Source organism: Scomber japonicus, chromosome 18 (genome assembly GCF_027409825.1).
Source record: "Scomber japonicus isolate fScoJap1 chromosome 18, fScoJap1.pri, whole genome shotgun sequence".
NCBI lineage: Eukaryota > Metazoa > Chordata > Actinopteri > Scombriformes > Scombridae > Scomber > Scomber japonicus.
The window spans coordinates 5,318,670-5,340,006 of NC_070595.1; the positions used below are offsets into that span (position 1 = coordinate 5,318,670).

The 21,337-nt window shown below is 39.5% G+C and overlaps 2 protein-coding genes across 2 annotated transcripts in view; one reads left to right on the forward strand and one right to left on the reverse strand.

Annotated features, from left to right (window-relative positions):
• LOC128379480 (NACHT, LRR and PYD domains-containing protein 3-like) overlaps positions 1-20,681 on the reverse strand; it is a 163,609-nt gene extending 142,928 nt beyond the window's left edge. The window contains exons 1-10 of the mRNA XM_053339112.1: positions 20,631-20,681; positions 17,942-18,105; positions 17,722-17,838; positions 17,513-17,635; positions 17,314-17,430; positions 16,992-17,073; positions 16,632-16,860; positions 13,738-15,541; positions 13,451-13,624; positions 12,526-12,699 (exon numbers count right to left, since the gene is read on the reverse strand). Of these exons, the coding sequence (XP_053195087.1) occupies positions 12,526-12,699; positions 13,451-13,624; positions 13,738-15,541; positions 16,632-16,860; positions 16,992-17,073; positions 17,314-17,430; positions 17,513-17,635; positions 17,722-17,838; positions 17,942-18,024 (2,903 nt within the window). The 5' untranslated portion in view covers positions 18,025-18,105; positions 20,631-20,681. The remainder of the gene's footprint in view (positions 1-12,525; positions 12,700-13,450; positions 13,625-13,737; positions 15,542-16,631; positions 16,861-16,991; positions 17,074-17,313; positions 17,431-17,512; positions 17,636-17,721; positions 17,839-17,941; positions 18,106-20,630) is intronic.
• prr15la (proline rich 15 like a) lies at positions 338-6,851 on the forward strand. Its single transcript, XM_053339148.1, has 2 exons — positions 338-876; positions 5,288-6,851. The coding sequence occupies exon 2, from the start codon at positions 5,317-5,319 to the stop codon at positions 5,671-5,673; it is 357 nt and encodes a 118-aa protein (XP_053195123.1). The 5' UTR covers positions 338-876; positions 5,288-5,316; the 3' UTR covers positions 5,674-6,851.
• Positions 20,682-21,337: the final 656 nt, after the last annotated feature.

Below are 21,337 nucleotides of genomic sequence, written 5' to 3' on the forward strand. Positions count from 1 at the left end.
AAATGTGTTTATGTAGCCGCTTAAATGATCACATGTACCCCATTTTGATGATAATCAATCTCTCAATCTCTGTGTGTCAACGTCTGAATTCAAACTAAGTCAGGGGTGAAGGCAAAGGTGAGTTTAAGGTTAGGATGTGACTTGTAGTCAATATTGTTCAGCCAAGGTCCTCATTAGTATAGTAAGGTAGGTATATGTACGTGTGTGTGTGTGTGTGTGTGTGTGTGTGTGTGTGTGTGTGTGTGTGTGTGTGTGCTAGTGGGAGGGGCCAACCGCAGCACCTGTAACTCAGCACCAAGGAAGAGACTGACAGAGGAGTGAATGTGGACAGGAAAGAAAGAGGAAATATGAAGATGTAAGAATGTACCAGGACAAATGACAAACCACAGGGATGAGATCTGTACTGTGGACTACTAACAACTCATCTTAGCTCTCATTTCTAGTAATTTCTGTGACTTTCTATTGCCACCTTCAGGGGAGATATCTAAACCCTGGAACAGGGTGGACTAGACCAAGCAATCTATGGTTTCTAAGCTTGATTCTCATCTAAACAAGCTTTGTTCACAGCACTCTGAAAGTACCAGACGTAACTACACATCTTCTTCTGCTTTTAGTGTAGTTGTAAATGAAAATGGATTAAGCACTTCTCTCTGTGAAGAAACTGCATTTACAAACTGTCAGGTAAGACTTGAGCGTCAGTTTTCCTGCCCCTTCGCTGAGACGGCTTATTATTAACTGGCCCCATGTACAGTGAGCAATTTCACTAATAATTTAAGATTGGGAGTTCAACAAGAAGCTGGAAACTGATCCTGAAACCTGCCGGACTCACCACAGCTGGAAGGAGACAACAGCTGGGTCCACATCCGTTTCGAACAGGTGAGCCTATACATGACACATCAACATGATCCACATACAAGTCAATGGTTTTGTCAACCTTCTAAATCTTTAAATTATGAAATTATTATTAAAAAATATTGAGTAAATCATCTTTTAAGGAAGAACTTTTAAGCGATTTGTACTGATCTTCACACTATCCACCAAAAGGGAAACCAGTTGTGCGATATTGAATCTGGAGATCCATAAGTTTCTAAGTACATTTTACGCAAAATGTGTTTAACTGTGCAATTATATAACAGCAGTGTATTTATATGTACAATCCCTGATTTGAATATATTGATTTAAGATATAATATATTGAATTTGGATCCCTGACCCAGCTTCAGTTGATAATCAGCAAAAGACGAAAGAAGATAAACACTTTGGTGATTAGGTTTGTTTATACTGTAATCACTTTGCTATTGCCATTGCTATCTATGTTTTCCTCTATGTTTATCTGGAATTTATTTATGGCTCACTGGTGCCAATATTTTCTACTGTTTTCTTATATTTGGACGGGCTTTTTAGGAAATAAAAATACTTTTTTCTAACTTCCTTCATTTGTAACACTAAGCCTTCCATGTCTACCTCACATATGGAATTTGTCGGCTGCATTAACTCTACACTTCAGTAAATGTAATGTATTATTCATTGATTTCATGTTTTTTCGGAGCACTCGTGACACAACGACTGGGCTGTTGAGCAAAATATCATATATCAATATAAAGTACTGGTAAAATTAAGTTTCAACAACAAATTCAGTATCAACATCTGGTATCAGTGTTGAATCTGATACTACGGTTGGGATAGTCATAGTCTCCAGAGGATGCTTGGTGGCAACCTAACCTCTAGTACCACCATCAGGAAATATGCCCATTTTTTAGATACCAAATTCTATAGGGCACATAGGCATGAAATTTGGCTCATTCCCTCGAGACAAGCTTTACATTTAGAGCCACAATTCTAAGGCATTAACAGGCGATCAAAACAGGTTTCAGCCATGTTTTTCAGCCAATGCACAGGTATTTGAAGGAACATGTATGTTCAAATTTAAACACCTGTCCACACTAATTGTACTGATTATAATTTGAGTTTCAGCTAAGACGTGATCACTGCAGCACTTGATAGGGTTCACTTTCCCTGAGATGGCAAATTCACTGATATTTTTCTTGTGCGTGTTGAACAATAGCAAGCCACCTTGGCACTGCTAACTTTTCAGGGAAGGGAGAGCGTTCTCCTCAAAAGACATAGTTTGCAGACAACTAGATGTTACAAATAAACCTTTTGAATAACATAATAAGCGAAGTTAATAATGCTAATGCCCTCTCTAATAGATCTTTTTATTGAATTAAATGGTCCTGACAAAAGAAATGCTGAAGGAGAGTAAACAGCCTGGAATAGAGAAAACATTGAAAAGACCTATTGTGATTGAATGATAGCATTCCCCAGCTGGCTAGCATGTTAGCCATTAGCTCATCAGCTACAAAAATTCACCAAGAGGAAGCAAGAAGTCACTTGTACATGGTTAGTCATTTTGTAACTAAACATGACCTAAATGATCTACAAGCAATTCCACTTTATTTAATCAGCCTGGGTGTAAAAATTATTTTATAGCAGGATATGCAAGTTTTATGGCAGCAGGCTTAGGGAGTTTCCTGTAACTAAAAGCTCACAGGTTAGAGCCTTGCTGGAGTTTCTTCAAACATGGCCCAAAGTTCAGATGTTCCTCTCTGTCAACCAACTGTGAAATCTGACCTTTGTTTTGAGGGAGAGGCAAATTTGACACAGGTCCATCACTCAATAAAGCATACAAGTTGATAAAGAATCCAAAATGTTGGCTAGGAATATAAATCACCTGTTCTTCTTGGATAACAAAGTGTTAGCTGTTTAGAGGGACTGCAATGTTTAATCCTCACTACGTCCATTCTCATGTTTACTGTGTAAGTGCTGTTGTGCAACACACTGAATGTGTAACATGTGAGTGGCCCATTTCATTTTAATTCAGTCGATGAATAAAGACTTTGGAACACCTCTAGTTCTCTCCTACCTGCCAGGCATAACAACCTTTGAACACTCCCACCCATGTTTGATCTCTTTCTCTCTCACATACACTCAGTAAATATCATGGTTGGTAACGCAGTGAATACACCCAGACAACTGGACTTGTAGTGACTGCAGACTGTGAAATTGAAATGTATTGATTTTTTGGTTTTAAATCACAACTGCCTCAGTTTCTCACCAAGATTTTTCTTTATTCTACTGTACACAGTATTACTAGAACACTGAATCAATGCTATACAGTTATTTTTAAATTTTAATGATAATAAAATAGGAATTGGAATTGAAATACCACAGTTGGAATTGTCTTAATATGCACCAATGACTTTACTTTAATAGATGTCTATGTTGCACTTTTATGCAACAGCTTTAATACAATAGTAATTCAAACCACATCTAGATCATAAAAGCCTTTTTTTCCCCTTTTGCATTCAGGTTTGGGTCACGCTCTCCTGGGGAAAATATTGTGTGTTCAAAATGTTTCATGTTTCACTTTACTTAAAACTATCCACTTAGTGTTTCTCAGGAGATTATCACACCCATAAATGCGGTAGCTGTGTTTCAACTGGGGTCACCATGAATAGAACATTACAGCGACTGAGAAAGAAAATTATTTGCGTAAACTGAAGTTAGCAACATATTAACTCAAATAGTTAATAGACTCTACAGCCATGCCTGTCTCTAATGTGCTCACATTGACAATATGGTGATGTAAAATGTTAACCATGGTCACCATCTTGGGCTAGCGTCTTTGCATGCTAGCATTTAGTAGTAAGCACCATAGCTATACTGTATATTTAGAACAGAAATGTCCAACTAATCATGGTTCTGGAGGAAAGTTTGCAAGGAGCAATTCATCATTTCATAACTATGTTAGATCTCCCATCATCACTTGTGCACCACTAGCAACAAAATGGTGGATCCCCTACACTCCCTCCCACTGAACCACCAAAAGGTATTCAAACACTGCTAGAGTAGCGAGGAAGTTGATACCAGCCGTCACTTCAAAGTATTATAGAATCTACATCAAAAGACACAAAGGGAGCGGAACAACAATCAGATAGCTGAGCGTATCACGTCTTCATGTTAATACGGAGAGAGTGAGAGAGAATAAAAGAAACAATAAAACAATGTGGTTTAGTTTCTGTTTGCTCAGCTGCTGTAAAAACTTGCCCTGGGGCCAGAAAACCAAGCTGACCTGCAGCCAGTTTGTATGCCAGGTGAAGGTGAACTTCATTCAATTCAGAACAAAGGTTCATTTAACCATCTTAAGTGTTGGTGGATCATTTCTTACTTTCTTTCTCTATTATATTCACATCAAATGTTATTTTGTCACCCATACTGAGGTGTTTTCACCCCTGATTATTGTATTGTTGTGTACTTATAACCTTGATCTCTTAAATGGATGGCCCAGTATGAATAGAAAGGAAAACCTGTTCTAATGTGCCCAACTATTGTTTTAAGACAGACAAAAATACGTGGAAATATGTGGACACACACTTTGTGTACTCTTGGTTTGCATAAGACTTTTGTGGTTTGGTTCAATCCCTTAGTTCCTATTAAAGGAATAGTTAGACATTCTGGAGAGTACACTTTTTCACGTTCTTGTCAAGATTTACAGTAGCAGTCTCATTCAAGTGAATGGGAAGGTGTGTCCAAATTTTTGACTGGTACTGTAGATGAGAAGATACTAAATATGAATATGAAGATACTGGAGGCTGTTATAGCACCATATTATATGAGTGTAAAATGAGTGTCCATATAATGTAGGTCTGGCCATATTGTACTGCCATTGTTATCCACCTGAATGAGACAGTTCCGGAAACGACGAAATTAATGTCCCTTTCACTGTCTCATCATGTTGCCGATGGGAATTCCGTGAGAAGCTGAGTTAAAAGCCAGTAAAATGTGACCCCCCCCCACCCACACACACACACACACACACACACACACACACACACACACACATATTCATTGGCCAAACCTCCTATAAGTTTCTTTGTCTTTCTAGCATGCACACACACACGTTTTGATGTGACTCACTGACACTCACACATTGTAACCTGAGCCTGTGTGCATCCACAGCATATGGAGACTATTGAATTACACTGAAATATTAACAGTGTCATGGGTGAATGGATAGGTGCTCAGATACACACACGCACACTTATAACAAATAGATGGACACTTTTACAAGGACAGGTGCACAAACATATAGTACATGAAGTGCCTGTGTGTTGCAGATTATCCAATTCTTGGTTAATCTCGATAATGTAACAATCCTCTATTTTTATATTTTACAGGTTTTTTTACTCAACTAACCTTCTTTTTAAATCTCTTTTTCCTCTCCTCAGCCCTCCATCCATCCCACCATTTACCCATCATGGCGGAGCCAGGCTGGTGGAAGCTAACTTTCCTGAGGAGAAAAAAGTCCCAGCCCAAGGTTTTGTATGAAATCCCAGCAGATTCTGTATCCAACGCCTCTACTGGCCAGAACGGGTCCAGCACAGCAGCTGGAGATGCTGCCCACCCAGAGGATACAGAGCATGATTCCCAGTTGGACGCAAGACTGGAGAGGATCGTGGATAAAACGACAGCAAGCAAGGGGCGTCACGTTAAGGTGTCCCACTCAGGGAGGTATAAGGAGAAGAAGAAAGTGCGAGCCACGCTGGCAGAGAACCCAGAGATGTTTCCTGGAAGTGACGACATGTGGGATGAGAACCAGAGAGCTGCAAAGTGACAGGACACAAATACTCCAACATTCAATCACTGATGCATTCCAAGAGACAGTTTAAATTTGGGTTTTATGGCCTCTGGAGCCATTAAACCAAACTTGGGAAAAACTGAGCCTTAGGAAGACGATACATTTGAAAATTGGCACTATAGGACACAGAATAAGAGAAATTGAGACTCTTGTGAGAGAAAAAATTGTGCCTAGTTTATATTTCTAGAGAGGTTTGTGATTTTCCTGTTTACTGTAATATAGATCTAGTGGCCATTAGAGGAACTGTGACCTTTCCAATACTGGAAACATTATGTGACTGCTAGACTAAACCAGCCGTGTCATATATTGTAAAGGTGCTCTGGATCAGTGCAATTTTAGAATCTGTTGAAACACCTTTCCTGAATTGAGTATTGATATTTCTCTTTCTTACCTTTAAACATAGGAACAGTAACATCCTGACACAAGTTTTCAGGTCTTTAAGGTAATTTAACATCTTGCAAAAACAACTTGAACTTGGAAAACTCTTTGTATACATTTACAGGGACCTTTATAACTCAGTTGGGGGAGTGGTGCATCTTTATATCAATTAGTGTTTTACTACAAATGACTTGTATCTATGTAATTTGTTTGAAAGTCACATCATGCCAACAGTAATATCTATGTATGTACACACCCTATAAACTTGAATACATGCCTAGAATTAAATGCAGCCTTTATGCACATGTTGTTGACAGTAACCGCCACTAGAAGGCAGCACCACTCCACTCAGAAATCTCACCTTTTCCTGTGAGAGTTCACAAAGTCAGAACACATTCATACATTTCTTTCACTGTGGTGTTTTATGTCTGAGTTTTGGATCAGAGGACTGATGAGACACAGCTGTGATTTATGTGGAGATGTGAGGAAATCAATTTCTATTCTGACTTACAGAAAGTTGAGTTTAATGATTGTTCTCTAGATAAGTGTTGAATCTCTTTTACAGAATCTTGGATTATTCTCAACAGCAAATCAATATAGAAACTGCACTGACTTTTAGTGGCACTGCTTTCAGTTTTGATTCTGGGTAAAATGAATATATAATGTTTTAAATATGTTCTGGTAATTTCATATTGCTATCTTAATGCTGCAGAATTTGGGGTGTGTTTTATAATTTTTTGTACATAAATAGCTGGATGAATAAAAATATAAGTGTGATTTTATCAATGCATTATGTTTTCTTGCAGTTACATTATAGACCTATATCTATACCAAGTATACCAGTGCTATGAGCAGTGCAAAAAAAATTATGCAGATGAGAGAATATTCACAGACAGTTTAAATCTATAATAATAAATAATTTCATCTGCACATAGCTGCTGTGGTTGATTCACACCACAAGAGGGGGCCCTCACTGCATACAAAAACCTTGTCAAGATCCCTTTAAAACATGGTTGTGTATGATGAAATGATGCTCTCCAGTGTTCAAAGGCAAAATTGCCCATTATACATGCATTGATAAACATTATAGAGCCCCCCACCACCTATTATACCAGTTTACCTTAAAGTCATTATGTATTAAAGTCAACATTCAAGGTTTAAGTTTATACTAAAGATAAACAATATCACTCTGCAATCAGAAAAATAAAGCTCCCACTTTGCTTTGCATAGGAAAATCATTTTCAAATATGAGGTGTGGCTGCTGCACAGATAACATGTCGCATGACACTGTAATGCAACATCAGGACAGCAAAAACAGGATGTGTAACATAAGTCTCCCGTGTGATCTGGGATATGTGTGTCATCAACTCTACTGACAGCTGATTCAGTAAACAAACTTTGGCCTTTTGAACTACTGAAATAAAGTTAGCTTGTAGTGAGAATAGGGGATGTAGGGGGGGGGGGGGGGGGGGGGCTTAACGTCGCCTCGCAGTTTGGGGACGAAGGCTCCCAGAACACATCATACATTTTTCAATACACATAATTTTCTCTGGAAAAAGGAAACAATTTCTGTTGCAAAATGGAAGCAGGATCAATAAATAGTGCAATAAAGTCACTTTACATGTAATTTACTAACTCAAATAGGTGGAATAGTCTTTAAAGTTAGTCTTTAAATTAAGCTGGTGGGAAAAGAAGACAATTACATAATGTATATGAACATTTTAATCATGGAAAACAATAATATGATCAAGAAAAAAAATGCTTGATTATATATATTATTATATAATAAAATTAATTATATTTGCGTAACGTAAACAGAGCTTTGCTCAGTGGTGAAACCATTATAAAAACATCATATTCCCCATTTCACTATATTTTGTGTTGATAAGAATATACTACATGTGTGGCTGGTAACATCTGTACAGGAGCTCAGTCTAAACCATAGTCTATGCTCAGATCCGAAACTATTGGCCTCCGAGCAGCAGCCCACAAACCAATGGATGATGTCACGGATGTTATACAGTCTATGGTCTAGACCTCTAGTTAATTTATGACTTTACTAGACAACTAAAACAAATCATCTTTTTTTAATTATCTCTGACTTATTATGTACAGTATATATTAACTGTGTTGATATGCTATGTTTAGGAATAGATTGCAGGGTCAGAATTGACATCAAATTAAAAAAACAACACTTACCACAAATATGAAATAACAATACTGCTGGGTTGGAGATTCAACAATTATTATTGTTCAATAAAGACAGTATACATACAGAATGACATCAGCTCATCTCAACGAGTAAACCGTATGCCTAAATTATGATAGTTTCTAAGAGAACAAAGAAATAATTTGTGATTGGTCAAACATATCAGTTTATATGATTTTACCCAATAGAAGATGACCATAAGCAGAACATATTCACATCCTACACTGGACATACAACCCAAAACAAGAACATCCCATCGTAAATACTCTCTTGACACCTTGCAGTGGGTCCCCATGCCTTCCACCTTATTTGGACATAGGCCAAGACAAGGAAAGAGCGATGGCCCTCTCAATGATAACAAAACACATTCCATAAGACACACAGTGTATGAAGCAAAATCAGTAAGCTTACATCCATGAGTCTTTTTCAAGTGTCAAAGTAAATGCTTTTTAAAATAGACAATGAAACATTGTGGTTTAACAAGAAGACAGGTTAGACGGAAGGTAAGTACTTTCAAATTTCTTGCAGTAGTCTAACATTTGGCTATGGGACATTATTGCGTACACAAACTCAAAGGAATTCAGTCTGATTCGGGCCAGGGCTGACACAGTTTTTTCCAGTGTGGGTGTGTGTGTCTTTGTGTATGTCCCGAGTGTATATTAAGTGCTGTGTTTCAGCAGCTGTCTCCGAGCATCAGTGTGGGTCTCTCTTTCCAATGGAGGGGATTCTCCCTACTCAAACTTACACAGAGACACAGATGATTCACATGCACGCTGTAACTTAAATCTGAACGCAGGATAGAGGGGTTCAGTGAATATGCAGTGGAAGGTGTGGAGGTGGATCAGTGCACCAGAGGAGACCCTGTAGAAGGACAGAGTACCAGCAGACCAGTCCAGATACACTGCAACCTTGCCAGAGTCAGATGAGGAGGTGCCAGCCGGTATGCCTGTTGTTCTCTTATTGTGACAGGCAGAGTAACCATGAGCAGAACAGAAGAGACCCCAGGACCTGCTGTTCTCACCAAGACAACATTCATTAGAGTCTCCTTTCCTTTTGATTCCTCTGTATGTCACTCCTACATTCACCCACCCTTTCCACTTCACCTCCCAGTAGCAGCTGCTACTCAGACCTTCTCTACACAGAACCTGCTTGCAGTGGTGAAATCTGTCTGGATGATCAAGATAAGGCTGTGCCTCTGTCATCTCTGTCACCTTTCTGTTGTCTTCTGACAGAAAGAGCTGCCTGTGTACGGTGTTCGGGTCCAGATTGAGTTCACAGGCATCTGGAAGGGAAGAAGACACAACGGGTACATTTTGTATTTGATATGTTCTGAATGATTTGTTGATTAATTAGAAAAGAGTAAGCTCTGCCGAAGAGGTTGTGTTTTTCCCAAAATCTGGTGAGAAGCTCAGCTATGATTAGCTTTTGGTGTGAACGGTGCTGTGTGATCTTTTATAATGATTAGGTTTATAGCTCATTAAAGGATAAGGCTGGTGATTTTCTATATTTTTGCTTACTGTCAACAAATCTCATGTGCAGAGTCAAACCATCAAAGAACTCAGATCTGCATTAATACCCAAAAACTATACTACACTGGGTGACATGTGCCTTCACTTTTGGCAGTTGGGTGGTTTGTTTAGAAACGGCATTAAAGACTAATACCAGCCATCACGTTTTCAATCTGAGGAGAGAAATTCTGTGTAAGGCAGATGCCACTGCACATGCACAGGACTATGATTCTGTTTACAGCTGCACTAGCTTGTTGTGCCATATATCACAACTTCTTGACCAAGGTTCTTTGAGAAACTGACAATGCCTGGGCCAAAGTCTGATTGATACATTAAGTATGAACAAGAGTATTCAAAAGATAAAATACATCATAGATATCGTGAGAGGGAAAGATTTGACGGTCCACACTAACATTACCATGGTCTTGTTCATAAGCACTGATGTAAATTTGGGGTCAAAACTTCAATTCCTTATTGCTTCTACTATTGACAGGAAAACACAAGATTCAAAGGAGAAAAGTGGAATTTATGTTTTGTAACCATGTGGTCATTTCCACAACCAGGTGCAAAGAACTTAATTTCTAATGCTAACTTCATCCAAGTTGAAGAGACATGGAAAAATGTGTTTTTCAGCAAATTTGTTATCTGTATTTGCATAATTGGTTACCTAATTCTAGAAGGCATGGTCTATTTGATATAAATGGACTAAATAGTAAATGGTAAATAGACTGTACTTATATAGCGCCTTTCTAGTCTTTATGACCACTCAAAGCGCTTTACATTACATGTCTTTCACCCATTCACATACATTCATACACTGATGGCAGCGGCTAACACGCAAGGTGCCAACCTCTACATCAGGAGGAAGTTAACCATTCATTCTCATTCATACACCGTTGGTGCAGCAACGGGACTAATTTGGGTTAAGTGTCTTGCCCAAGGACACATCGACATGTGGACTGGAGGAGCCGGGAATCGAACTTTTTTTTATCTGTAATACTTACCTCCATAGAGGTGCTGACAATGACTTTATAAGATGCATCAGAAAAAAATCAACTTACACATGAAGGGTTTCAAGCGATGCCTTCCACCATAGTCAACACTGTAGCAGAAGAGAGACAAGAAATAATGAGGCAACACACAGATAAAACTACATACTGAATAAGCTATAACTTTTCACTAATATCACCTACCAGAGCGTGTCCAGTCTGCACTGTGGACTGTCAAGTCTGGCAGAGAGCAGCATCACTCCCAAGTAACCTGGATAATTGTAGCTCAGGTCCAGTTCTCTCAGGTGGGAGGGGTTGGAGCTTAGAGCTGAGTCCAGAGACACACAGCCTTCCTCTGAGACCTGACAGCCCGATAACCTATACATATACAGTGTATATTACATTCCTATACATATATGTGTTATATGACAGATTTTCTAACTAGTAGTTTATATCTTCATTAGGCTAGGTTGTGATCATTATAATATAGTACCATAGTACACTAAATTTGCTCAAACTCAAACAACTGACATATTGATCAGATTTGTATTTTAAATTCTCTATTTATGATTTATTTGCATGGAAAGTGGCCAATTTTGCATCTAACGTATAACCATAACATTATTTGCTTGGCAGTGCAGTGTGCACCATATTACAGTGTTTGCGGATGCTTTGTGAATTAGACACTAAAGCTGTGCAGTCCTTTTGTGGATGTGGTCCTTAGTCTACATGTGCTTTGTAAACTTAAGCCTACAACCATACTGCAGGAATTTAGGGCACCTGGACCAGTGCCTCAAGCAATTTTGGTCCAATGCACATCCACATTTCAGCAGTTCTCTTGGTTTCATCAAAAAATGGCCTCCAGCATGAGAGTCAACACTTTCAAGTCTGTGACCATGGTTCTCTGCTGGAAAACTGTGGACTGCTCCCTCTGGGTTAGAAGTGAATGGAGGAGTTCAAGTAACTTTGGTCTTGATCACGAGTAAGGGTAAGATTACAGTAATGTGGGTTCTGTACCAGACTACTGTAGTGAAGAAAAAGCTGAGCTGGAAGGCGAAAATTTGAATTTACCAGTTGGCCTATATTCCAATCCTCACATATAACAAGATTTGGTGAGTGAGATTATGGCAACAAGCATCTGAAATGAGTTCCCTCCAGAGGGTGTCTAGTCTTAGCCTCCCTTGGAGGTGTTCCATGCAGCTGAAACTGGTATAGAGACACCCAGGCAGATCCAGGATGCACTGGAGGGATTACATATTTCTTCCTGCCTAGGAACTGGAGTATGTTGCTAGAGATAACAATGTCTGGGTTAACTAGCTCCATCTGCCTCCATCACGACCAGGTCCTTGATAAGCCAGAGAAAATGGATGGGAACGGTGTTCTTCTGCTTTTGCATATCAGCTTTCATATCAGCTGTTTTCCTACTCCTTATTTTTCCCTTTTTATTTTGTATTATGCAAGTTTCACTTCTGGACTTGTTTTGGCTGTAACATAACTAGCTATAGCTTCCCTGTCATAACATTACATTACGTTACATATTAAAGAAAATGAGACAATATATAGTGTTATTCCCTTGTGTTGAAATAGTGTTGCATTGCTTTTGAACATCTGTCTCTGAACCATCCAGCTTCGGGGCCATTTTTATTAATATGGAGGAATACAAAATTAGTTTTTAAATCACAACAATTTTGTCGTAAATGGTTTTCTGGTGCATCAACTGAGAAATTCTGGAAAGAAATGTAACCTGAGATTTTCCAGTCCACACTGAGGACTCTCTAGTCCTGCAGATAGCTGCTTCATTCCAGAGTCCTGCAGGTCATTGTCACTTAGATCCAGCTTTCGCAGGTGGGAGGACTGGGAGCTGAGAACTGAGGCCAGAGTTTCACAGCTTGTCTCTGACAAGTTACAGCCACGTAACCTGAAGAGGCATGAAATATAGAAATCAGAAATGTTTCTTTAATTTCTCTTGAAGAGGCAATATTTGTTATAATTAATTTGCCCGGTTACATATGGATTTTCAAACATGTACTGGAGGCTTTGACCCCTGGAGAAAAAACAGTTTCTCTTAAATGAATGGTGTTTATGAAGTGAAGTTAACTGGCAAGAATTGGGCCATTCTACTAAAACATTTTGCTCAATGATATTTTTCAACATTACATGCCAACACTTAATAAAATATTTTCTATCAATTTCTCTATTTCCTATTAAACGCAATATTTTAATACTTCCCAAATATTGTTAATTAATAAAAGTCCAAACTTTAGAGTTGAATACCAACCCTTCGGGGAATTCATATTTAACTTCATACATTCAGATTTACTACCAGCAAATTGTATTGTTGTCTATTATTGAGGTGCCTAGTGAACTATTTGTGAACTGTCCCTCTTGAACGAACCCCATATGGTCTAGATATTTAAGCCAGTGCCTTGCATGGCTAACTTGGCACCAGTGGTCTGTGAGTAAAGGCAAATTGTAAAGCACTTTGGATTAAAGCACCACATAAATTCTGTCCATAAATGCAAATGCACTCCAAAGTTCACCACTCTGAAATACACTTTTTTACTATAGTACTACTTTCTCCATTAATACTGAACATTTGCACTGGTTGTAAAGTGTGATCTGAAGAATTGTACAACTATGAAAAAGCACTGAATTCATCCATCACTAACCCTAGAGTTTCCAGTCTACACTGCGGACTCCCCAGTCCGAAAGACAGCAGCTTAACCCCATAATCCTGCAGGTCATTGTTACTGAGGTCCAGTTCTCTCAGACGAGTTGACTTGGACATAAGAACACAGGCCAGGGCTTTACAGCTTCTCTCTGACAACTTGCAGTCACTCAACCTGAGGTTGCATTGGGGACAGAAAAATACTTGAAATTAAATGCTTGTATTTCATCACACATAAAAACTATTATATTTAACATAGTAAGCCTGTCCTTTTATCAGTGCACCTACCGAGATATTCTCGAGGCTTTGACCACTGGCAGCAGCCTCAGGAGACCTTCCTCTGAAGCAGAGTATCTACTCAAGTCAAACACGTCCAGATCTTTTTCTGATGACAGTAAGATGAAGGCCAGAGCTGACCACTGAGCAGGAGACAGTTTGTCTGTGGAGAGACTTCCTGAACTCAAGTACTGTTGGATCTCCTCCACAAGAGAATTATCATTCAGCTCATTCAGACAGTGAAAGAGGTTGATGCATCTCTCTGGAGAGGGATTTTTCCTGATTTTCCTCTTGATGTATTTGACTGTTTCCTGATAGTTCTCTAAGCTGTCTCCTGGTGGTTTTAGCAGTCCTTGTAAAAGGGTCCGATTGGTCTTCAGTGAGAGACCCAGGAGGAAGCGGAGAAATAAATCCAGGTTTCCATTTGGACTCTGTAAGGCCTTGTCCACAGCACTTTGGAAGAGGGGATTTACTTTAGATTTGTCCCTCTTCAGTGAAGCCCAGCGGGATGTTGACTCCGGTTCTGACAATAGATTGACACCAGTGTTGGCGAAAGTCAGAACAACATAAAGAGCAGCCAGAAACTCCTGGAAGGTCAGATGGACAAAGCAGAACACCTTGCCTTGGTACAGCCCACACTCCTCTTTAAAGATCTGTGTGAACACTCCTGAGTTCACTGAGGCTGCTCTGATATCAATGCCACATGCTATCAGGTCTGACTCATAGAAGATCAAGTTGCCTTTCTGCAGGTGTTCAAAAGCCAGTTTTCCAAGAGACATGATGATGTTGCAGGTCTCTGTGTTCCACAGTGGATCCGTCTCAGCTCCTCCTCGATACTTGACATTCCCAACTTTGCATTGAACCACCAGGAAGTGGATGTACATCTCTGTCAGGGTCTTTGGCAACCCTTTAATGGCTTGTGATCCCATTAAAACCTTCAGAACTGAAGCGGTGATCCAGCAGAAAACTGGGATGTGGCACATGATGTGAAGGCTTCGTGATGCCTTGATGTGGGAGATGATGCTGCTGGCCTGCTCCTCCTCAGTGAATCTCTTCCTGAAGTACTCTTTCTTTTGGGTGTCCGTGAACCCTCTCACCTCTGTCACCATGTCAACACACTCTGGAGGGATCTGATTGGCTGCTGCAGGTCGTGTCGTTATCCAGACGTGAGCAGAAGGAAGCAGTTTCCCAGTGATGAGGTTGGTCAGTAGGACATCTACTGTGGTCGGCTTTGTAACATCAGTCACAATCTCATTCTGGTGGAAGTTAAGAGGAAGCTGACATTCATCCAAACCGTCAAAGATGAACACCACCTTGAACTTGTCAAAGTGGCAGATTTCTGCGTCTTTGGTTTCAGTAAAGAAAGCATGAAGAAGTTCCACCAAGCTGCACCTTTTTCCACTGAGCAGATTCAGCGCTCTGAAAGTGAATGGAAACATGAACTGTATGTCGCAGTTGGCTTTGTCTTCAGCCCAGTCCAGGGTGAACTTATGTGTTAAGACTGTTTTCCCAATGCCAGCCACTCCCTTTGTCATCACCGTTCTGACTGGTTGATGATCTCTGCCAGGTAAGGGTTGGAAGATGTCTTCACATTTGATCATAGTTTCTGGCCTTGATGATTTCCTGAATGCTGCTTCAATCTGTCTGATCTCGTGTTCATCGTTGACTTCCCCACTTCCTCCCTCTGTGATGTAGAGCTCTGTGTAGATCTTATTCAGAGGTGTGGGGTTTCCTGCTTTAGCAGTTCCTTCAAACAAACAGTCAAACCTCCTTTTTAGGTTACCTTTGAGCTTATTTTGGCACACTCCAGCAGATCCTAAGCAGAAATACAAAAATTAAATATGTGTGAGGGATATAGTAATTTTGGGGTAGGGCTGGGCGATATGGACCAAAAGTCATATCCCAATATATTTAGGCTGAATATCGATATACAATATTATGTATAATCGATATTTTTATCGCAAAGTGAGAGCAAATGTTTAGTCACAGTCAAAGCGAAATATGACCACAGCAGTACCTTCTTGGAAATCAAAGCTTCCAAAGGTGCACATTTAAATGAAAAATATAGCCCATCTTAAATAAAAATAGCCCAATAGTAAAATAGGCCAATATTTTTCTGAAATAATATATTTATATGAGAAAATCATCAACATTTTGACAACTATAAACGGCTTATTAAAATGTTATTTTATTAAAAGTAGTTGCGACTGGGTAGCTCATATCTCGGGTCTGTGGTTTTCAGTAGCTTTTTAAATCCGACTTGTTCCACAGTTGCAACAGGGACCATATCTTTAGCAATGTGATAAGTGACGGCTTTAGTTATAGTACACCACTTGTCACTTTTCTTTTCATACGGTACACTGCGGGAAAATAAAGCTTGCGGTGAGCTTTGTTTCGGGGCTGGAGCTTTTGCGGGTTGTGGATGGCTTGCAGCTGGGGCTTCTGCAGCGCCCAGTTTCACACTCTTCGTACTGCAGTTTGTGCCACTGTTTTAGGTGGTGAAAAAGATTTGTAGTCCTTCCACCCCTGACTGTAAATTGTTTATGGCACTCCCTACATATAACGTGATTTTGTTGCTCATCTTACATTTTGAATCCGAACCATCTCCATATTACTGAGCCACTACTTTTTCGCACAAATTTGAACTACGTATATCGATATATGCGATATGGTCCAATTCCATATCTCATTTAAAAATATATCGATATATTTTTTATATCGATATATCGCCCAGCCTTATTTTGGGGTAAATGAATGCAGCATGACATAACTCATCTCATCTATGGTGAGAATACATAGATGTACTGTACATGCAATTGAATGCTGCAGGGCAATTGTTGTGATTTTTTCTTTACTTTTGATGCAAACCACTGTGCACTGTGTGTACAGCTACACTGATAACTTACTGCTCTGCAGGATGTCAGCCAGTTCCCCCTGCTTCATTCCCCTCAAAATGTACAATGTGATCTTCAGAAGGGCTTCGCTGCTGCTTTTTCTCTGTTCCTCCTCCTCACCATTGACCACATCCCCATCCTTTTTCTGTTCCTCTAACGATTTTGTGTAATCTGGATTTAGAACTCTCTGGAATTTCTTCAGCTCAGTCCTCACAAAAGTGACTATGTTGTCTTCTAGAACCTGGAATAATAAATAGGCAAATCACATCAAGTGTGTTAATAGATACTATCAACAACTCATTTTTGTGGAGTGTAGCATGGATGTAGTTATGACAGATGGTTGTTTTTCAATAATTTAGATTATTTACACACTTTAAACACGGAGGCCAGATCTGCTTCATCGTGCTCCTTGTCAGATTGAGCAGTGGCAACCTCTGGCCCCTCCTGGTGGTCTCTTTGGAGAAAACATGACATAGATATTGATCCACAAACATTAATTATTAAGAACAACATGAATTACTAAACAGAGTTCAGTTGGCATAAAATCAAACTGTCAAGCTTTTCCTATCAACCAGATTGAAGTCCAGTACTTGTCTTCAAATGTGGCACACATATATTGTATAGATGGGTTGTTGAAGAGAGTGGAATATGTTGTGTAAAATGAAATTCAGCTGAGAACTACTGTAAGTCTTACCCTTGTTCAATACAGAGGTGCCCATGATTGAAGCTTCGAGGTAGCATCATAGAGTGGGAGCTTTTAATAGACACACAGCTGGGTACAGAAGAGTCCGGTACATTCTGAGGAAAGATACTGAACCAGAAAGAATCATTATTTAAAATGTTTATTATGTTTCAGTAAAATTGTTTAAGTTGTGTATTTAATACATATTCACCTCTGCTCTATAGAGAGATCACTGTCTTTAAAGGCAAGGGGTGCAGCAATGGAGCTGTTGTCCTTTATTGACACACAATGGGGTTTGACTAAGTCCGGTCTCTCCTGCTGAACGAGACTGAACCTGAAAAATAGAAAGAATCAGCATTTGAAATTTTTTGATTGTGTTTCTGTGAAATGTTTTTAATCATGTATTTAATACATCTTCACCCATGCTCCATAGAGAGATCTCTGTCTTCAAAGGCAAGGGGTTCAGCAATGGAGCTGTTGTCTTTCATTGATACACAGCTGGGTCCAGGGGAGTCTGGTTTCTCCTGCTGGAATGAGCTTTAACAGAGACAGATTTTGTTAATCTGAATAATGATGTGGTGTTACATGTGTATAATTATCTGCTTTGACAAGCAAAAAAAGGTAAAATTTCTCATCTTACCTCTCAGCTTTGTTGTGGCTGTCATGTTGCTCAGATAATTTAAAAGGAGGGACGTCATCCTCTGTCTCTGCACACAGATCCATCGTAGAACAATGGATTTGTGTCCGTGTTTTTACCACAACACAGTCACCTACTTCATTGCAGCAAGGTTGTTGTAATCATTCCTGTCAATTTATAAAGAAATACATCATACATTGTTCATTACAGTATGTTAAAATGACATGAAATTATGCAAAACACATCAACACTCTTTCCACTCTTTAAAGGGGTATCTGTATGCTTTATGGGTTATGCATATACACTCATTATAATATTACAGTGTTATTGGTCCAGTGGTTAAGGAGGTGATGGTGGGCTGGGAATCTTAGAAATTATCATCCAAATTTTTTTCTGATGTACCTTTTTTGTCTTTTGTGAATGTTTAGGTGGAATTTTGATAGTATGGTATTATGTTATTTAGGAATATAAAACGATAAGTGTTGACGAAGGTGCACACACTGAAATGTAAAGCTACATGCAACAACTGAAGGTCAAGTTGATCAAAAAACTGTGTATATGTATATATATACTGTATATGAAGAAATGACTTTCACTATGATCAGTCATCTACCAGTGAGTGTGTCTGAACTATGGCATAGTGCTTTAAGTCCAGTGAATATTTGGAGACCATAATCTTAACCATAACTTTTTTTTAAATAAGTATTCATACTCTCCACATCTGTAAGTGATTGCATAACTCTTCATAACACTGTGACGTTAAGGTGCTTCTGACTGTCAGAATCTTACAATGTTCAGTCTGTTGCTGCTTAGAACCTAAAAACAGAAGCCAGCTATCTGCAGCTGAGTTTGGTTATTTTCTCCACTATCAATCATCTTCTCAAACCACAAACTCCATCACTTACAGACACTACAGAAGAGCACTGCTATCATTTTCTGGCCTTCTTAAAAATAAAAATTGACTCAAGCCGTTCTGTCCTCTCTGGGTCCTCCACTCTACCTCTCCCAACTGCCTACTTCCAGCCCCTTAACTGCTTCCCAGAAGTCTCACAGCAAGAGGTTGAGGCTATCATCAGGAGGATGAAATCCTCCACTTGTGCCCTCAACCCCTTTCGTACAGCCCTAGTGAAGGCAAAATCATCTATGCCCCTGATCACCACTGTAATAAACCACTCTCTCCAGGCTGGCTATGTTCCATCTGCTCTAAAAGCTGCCATAATCAGACCACTTCTCAAGAAACCCACTCTTGAGCCAGAAGTTTTTGCCAATTACAGCCCAATTTCTAATCTCCCATTCCTCTCCAAAGTACTGGAAAAATTAGTTGCTGCCCACCTTCAGGACCACCTTAAATACAACAACCTCTTAGAAAAATTTCAGTCTGGCTTCCGCTCTGCCCACAGTACAGAAACAGCTTTGGTTTGGGTCACAAATGACCTACTTATGGCAGCTGATGCTGGCGCACTTTCCCTCCTCATCCTCTTTGATTTGTCTGCTCTATTCGACACTGTTGATCATGGGTTACAACCGGTTACATCACACCATTGCACTCACTGACACTGCCCTGAAGTGGTTTCAGTCTTACCTCACCGACAGAACAGAGTACATTTCCTTTGGAAGTACAAAGTCCCGGACACACACTGTCACCTGCAGTGTCCCAGTATACATGCTCCCCTTTGACCATGTCATCAGTGGCTAAGGAATCTAACTTCATCACTACGCTGATGACACACAACTTAAAATGAAAATGACACACACTCCACTGCAGCTTCATCATCGTCATCATCATCATCTTCTATATCAACACTCACCGCCTTTCTAGAGAAGATTAAGGTGTGGATGAAACACAACTTTCTCCAGGTGAACAGCTCCAAAACTGAAGCAATTTTAGTTGGCACCCCACACCAGATCCAGTCATCCTCTTTAACCAGCATTACTTTCTCTGATCATGACAATCCCCTCTCCTTATCAGTCACCAACCTTGGTGTAAGTTTTGACCCTCAACTCACTATTGAAGCCCATATCAAACCCCTCTGCAAGATGTCCTTTCACCATCTCAGAAATATTGCCAAACTCCATCCTACACTAACCTCATCTGATTCTGAAAAGCTGGTTCCCGCCTTTGTCTTCTCCATACTGGATTACTGCAATGCACTTCTCATTGGGATCCGTAGCAAGAATAGGTTCAGAACAGCGCTGCAAGGATCCTGATGAGATTGCTAAAGTATGAACAGATCACACCTATTCTGCATTCACTTCATTGGCTCCCCGTCTCCACCAGGATTGATTACAAGATCTCCCCCCTGACTCACCAGTGCATATATGGCAATATTTGACTATTTGACTTGAAGCTGCTGACACTCTTGGCATGACATTACAGAGTGAGAATGCCAGCATAGTAATAACCATAACCAATAAACACTAGCTAATATGTTAGGATATTCATATTTTCAACCAAAGCAGCTACATAATCCACTTATTTTTCAGGCCTATACCTTTTTTTCCAATCAGTTACAGCAACAAAGTGACTTAAGGAGACAAATAAAATCCTCTAAAACACAGACAACAAGCTCTTCATTAATTAACAGTAGGCAAAGAAAAAATGTTTACTTTAAAGTGAAGCAAAAATGAATAAAAGACACAATATGTTACAATACAGAGGTACATATAACATTTTTTTTTACATGAAACTTACTTTGGTAGTTTTTCTCAGCGTCTTCAAATCTGCAAGTCCTGACAACGAAAGCCAAGCACCCTCATTTCCTGCAGAGGCAAAAAGAGAAGTGCAATAAGAGAAGTGCAGAAAGATGCTAGTTTCATTTCCACATGTGTAAAACACACAATACAAAGTCAGAACAAAATTGGGAAAATGCATTTTCCAACTTTACACTATGAACAGTCATATGACATCCTGGATACAGTGCATAAAAACAGTACTCACCCCCATTTAGTGGTTTTCATGTTTTATTATCTTACAACACTGCATGCAACTTTTTGACAATGATCATCAGACCACAGACTCTTCTTCAGCCCAGAGTCTGCTAGTTCGTTTCCGGCAGACTACAGCTGAGATGTCATGTGATTTTTAAAAAAAATGGTTTTCTCTTTTCCGTCTCACACTATGAAAGTTGAGCAATTTCAAAAAACTGTTCATCAGTCATAATAATGACAAACTCAGATGAGCAACTGGAAACCCCTGACCTTAAGGTTTTGCAAGACATTTCAAGAGACGGAATTTAGTCCGGTATCCCACTATAAATCCAGTGGGGCCGTTGTGATAAAGGTGGTCCATCTGTTGCAGTTGCATTTCACAATTATGTATTCAGTTACTTAAAAATTCAAATTATTATGGTCTTTCTTTGCTTCCTTTTAGACTGATTGATTCCCTGTTAGTTCAAGTTT

Excerpts from the sequence above, each read along its gene's own strand:
- prr15la (XM_053339148.1), top strand. The coding sequence starts at position 5,317 with ATGGCGGAGCCAGGCTGGTGGAAGCTAACTTTCCTGAGGAGAAAAAAG.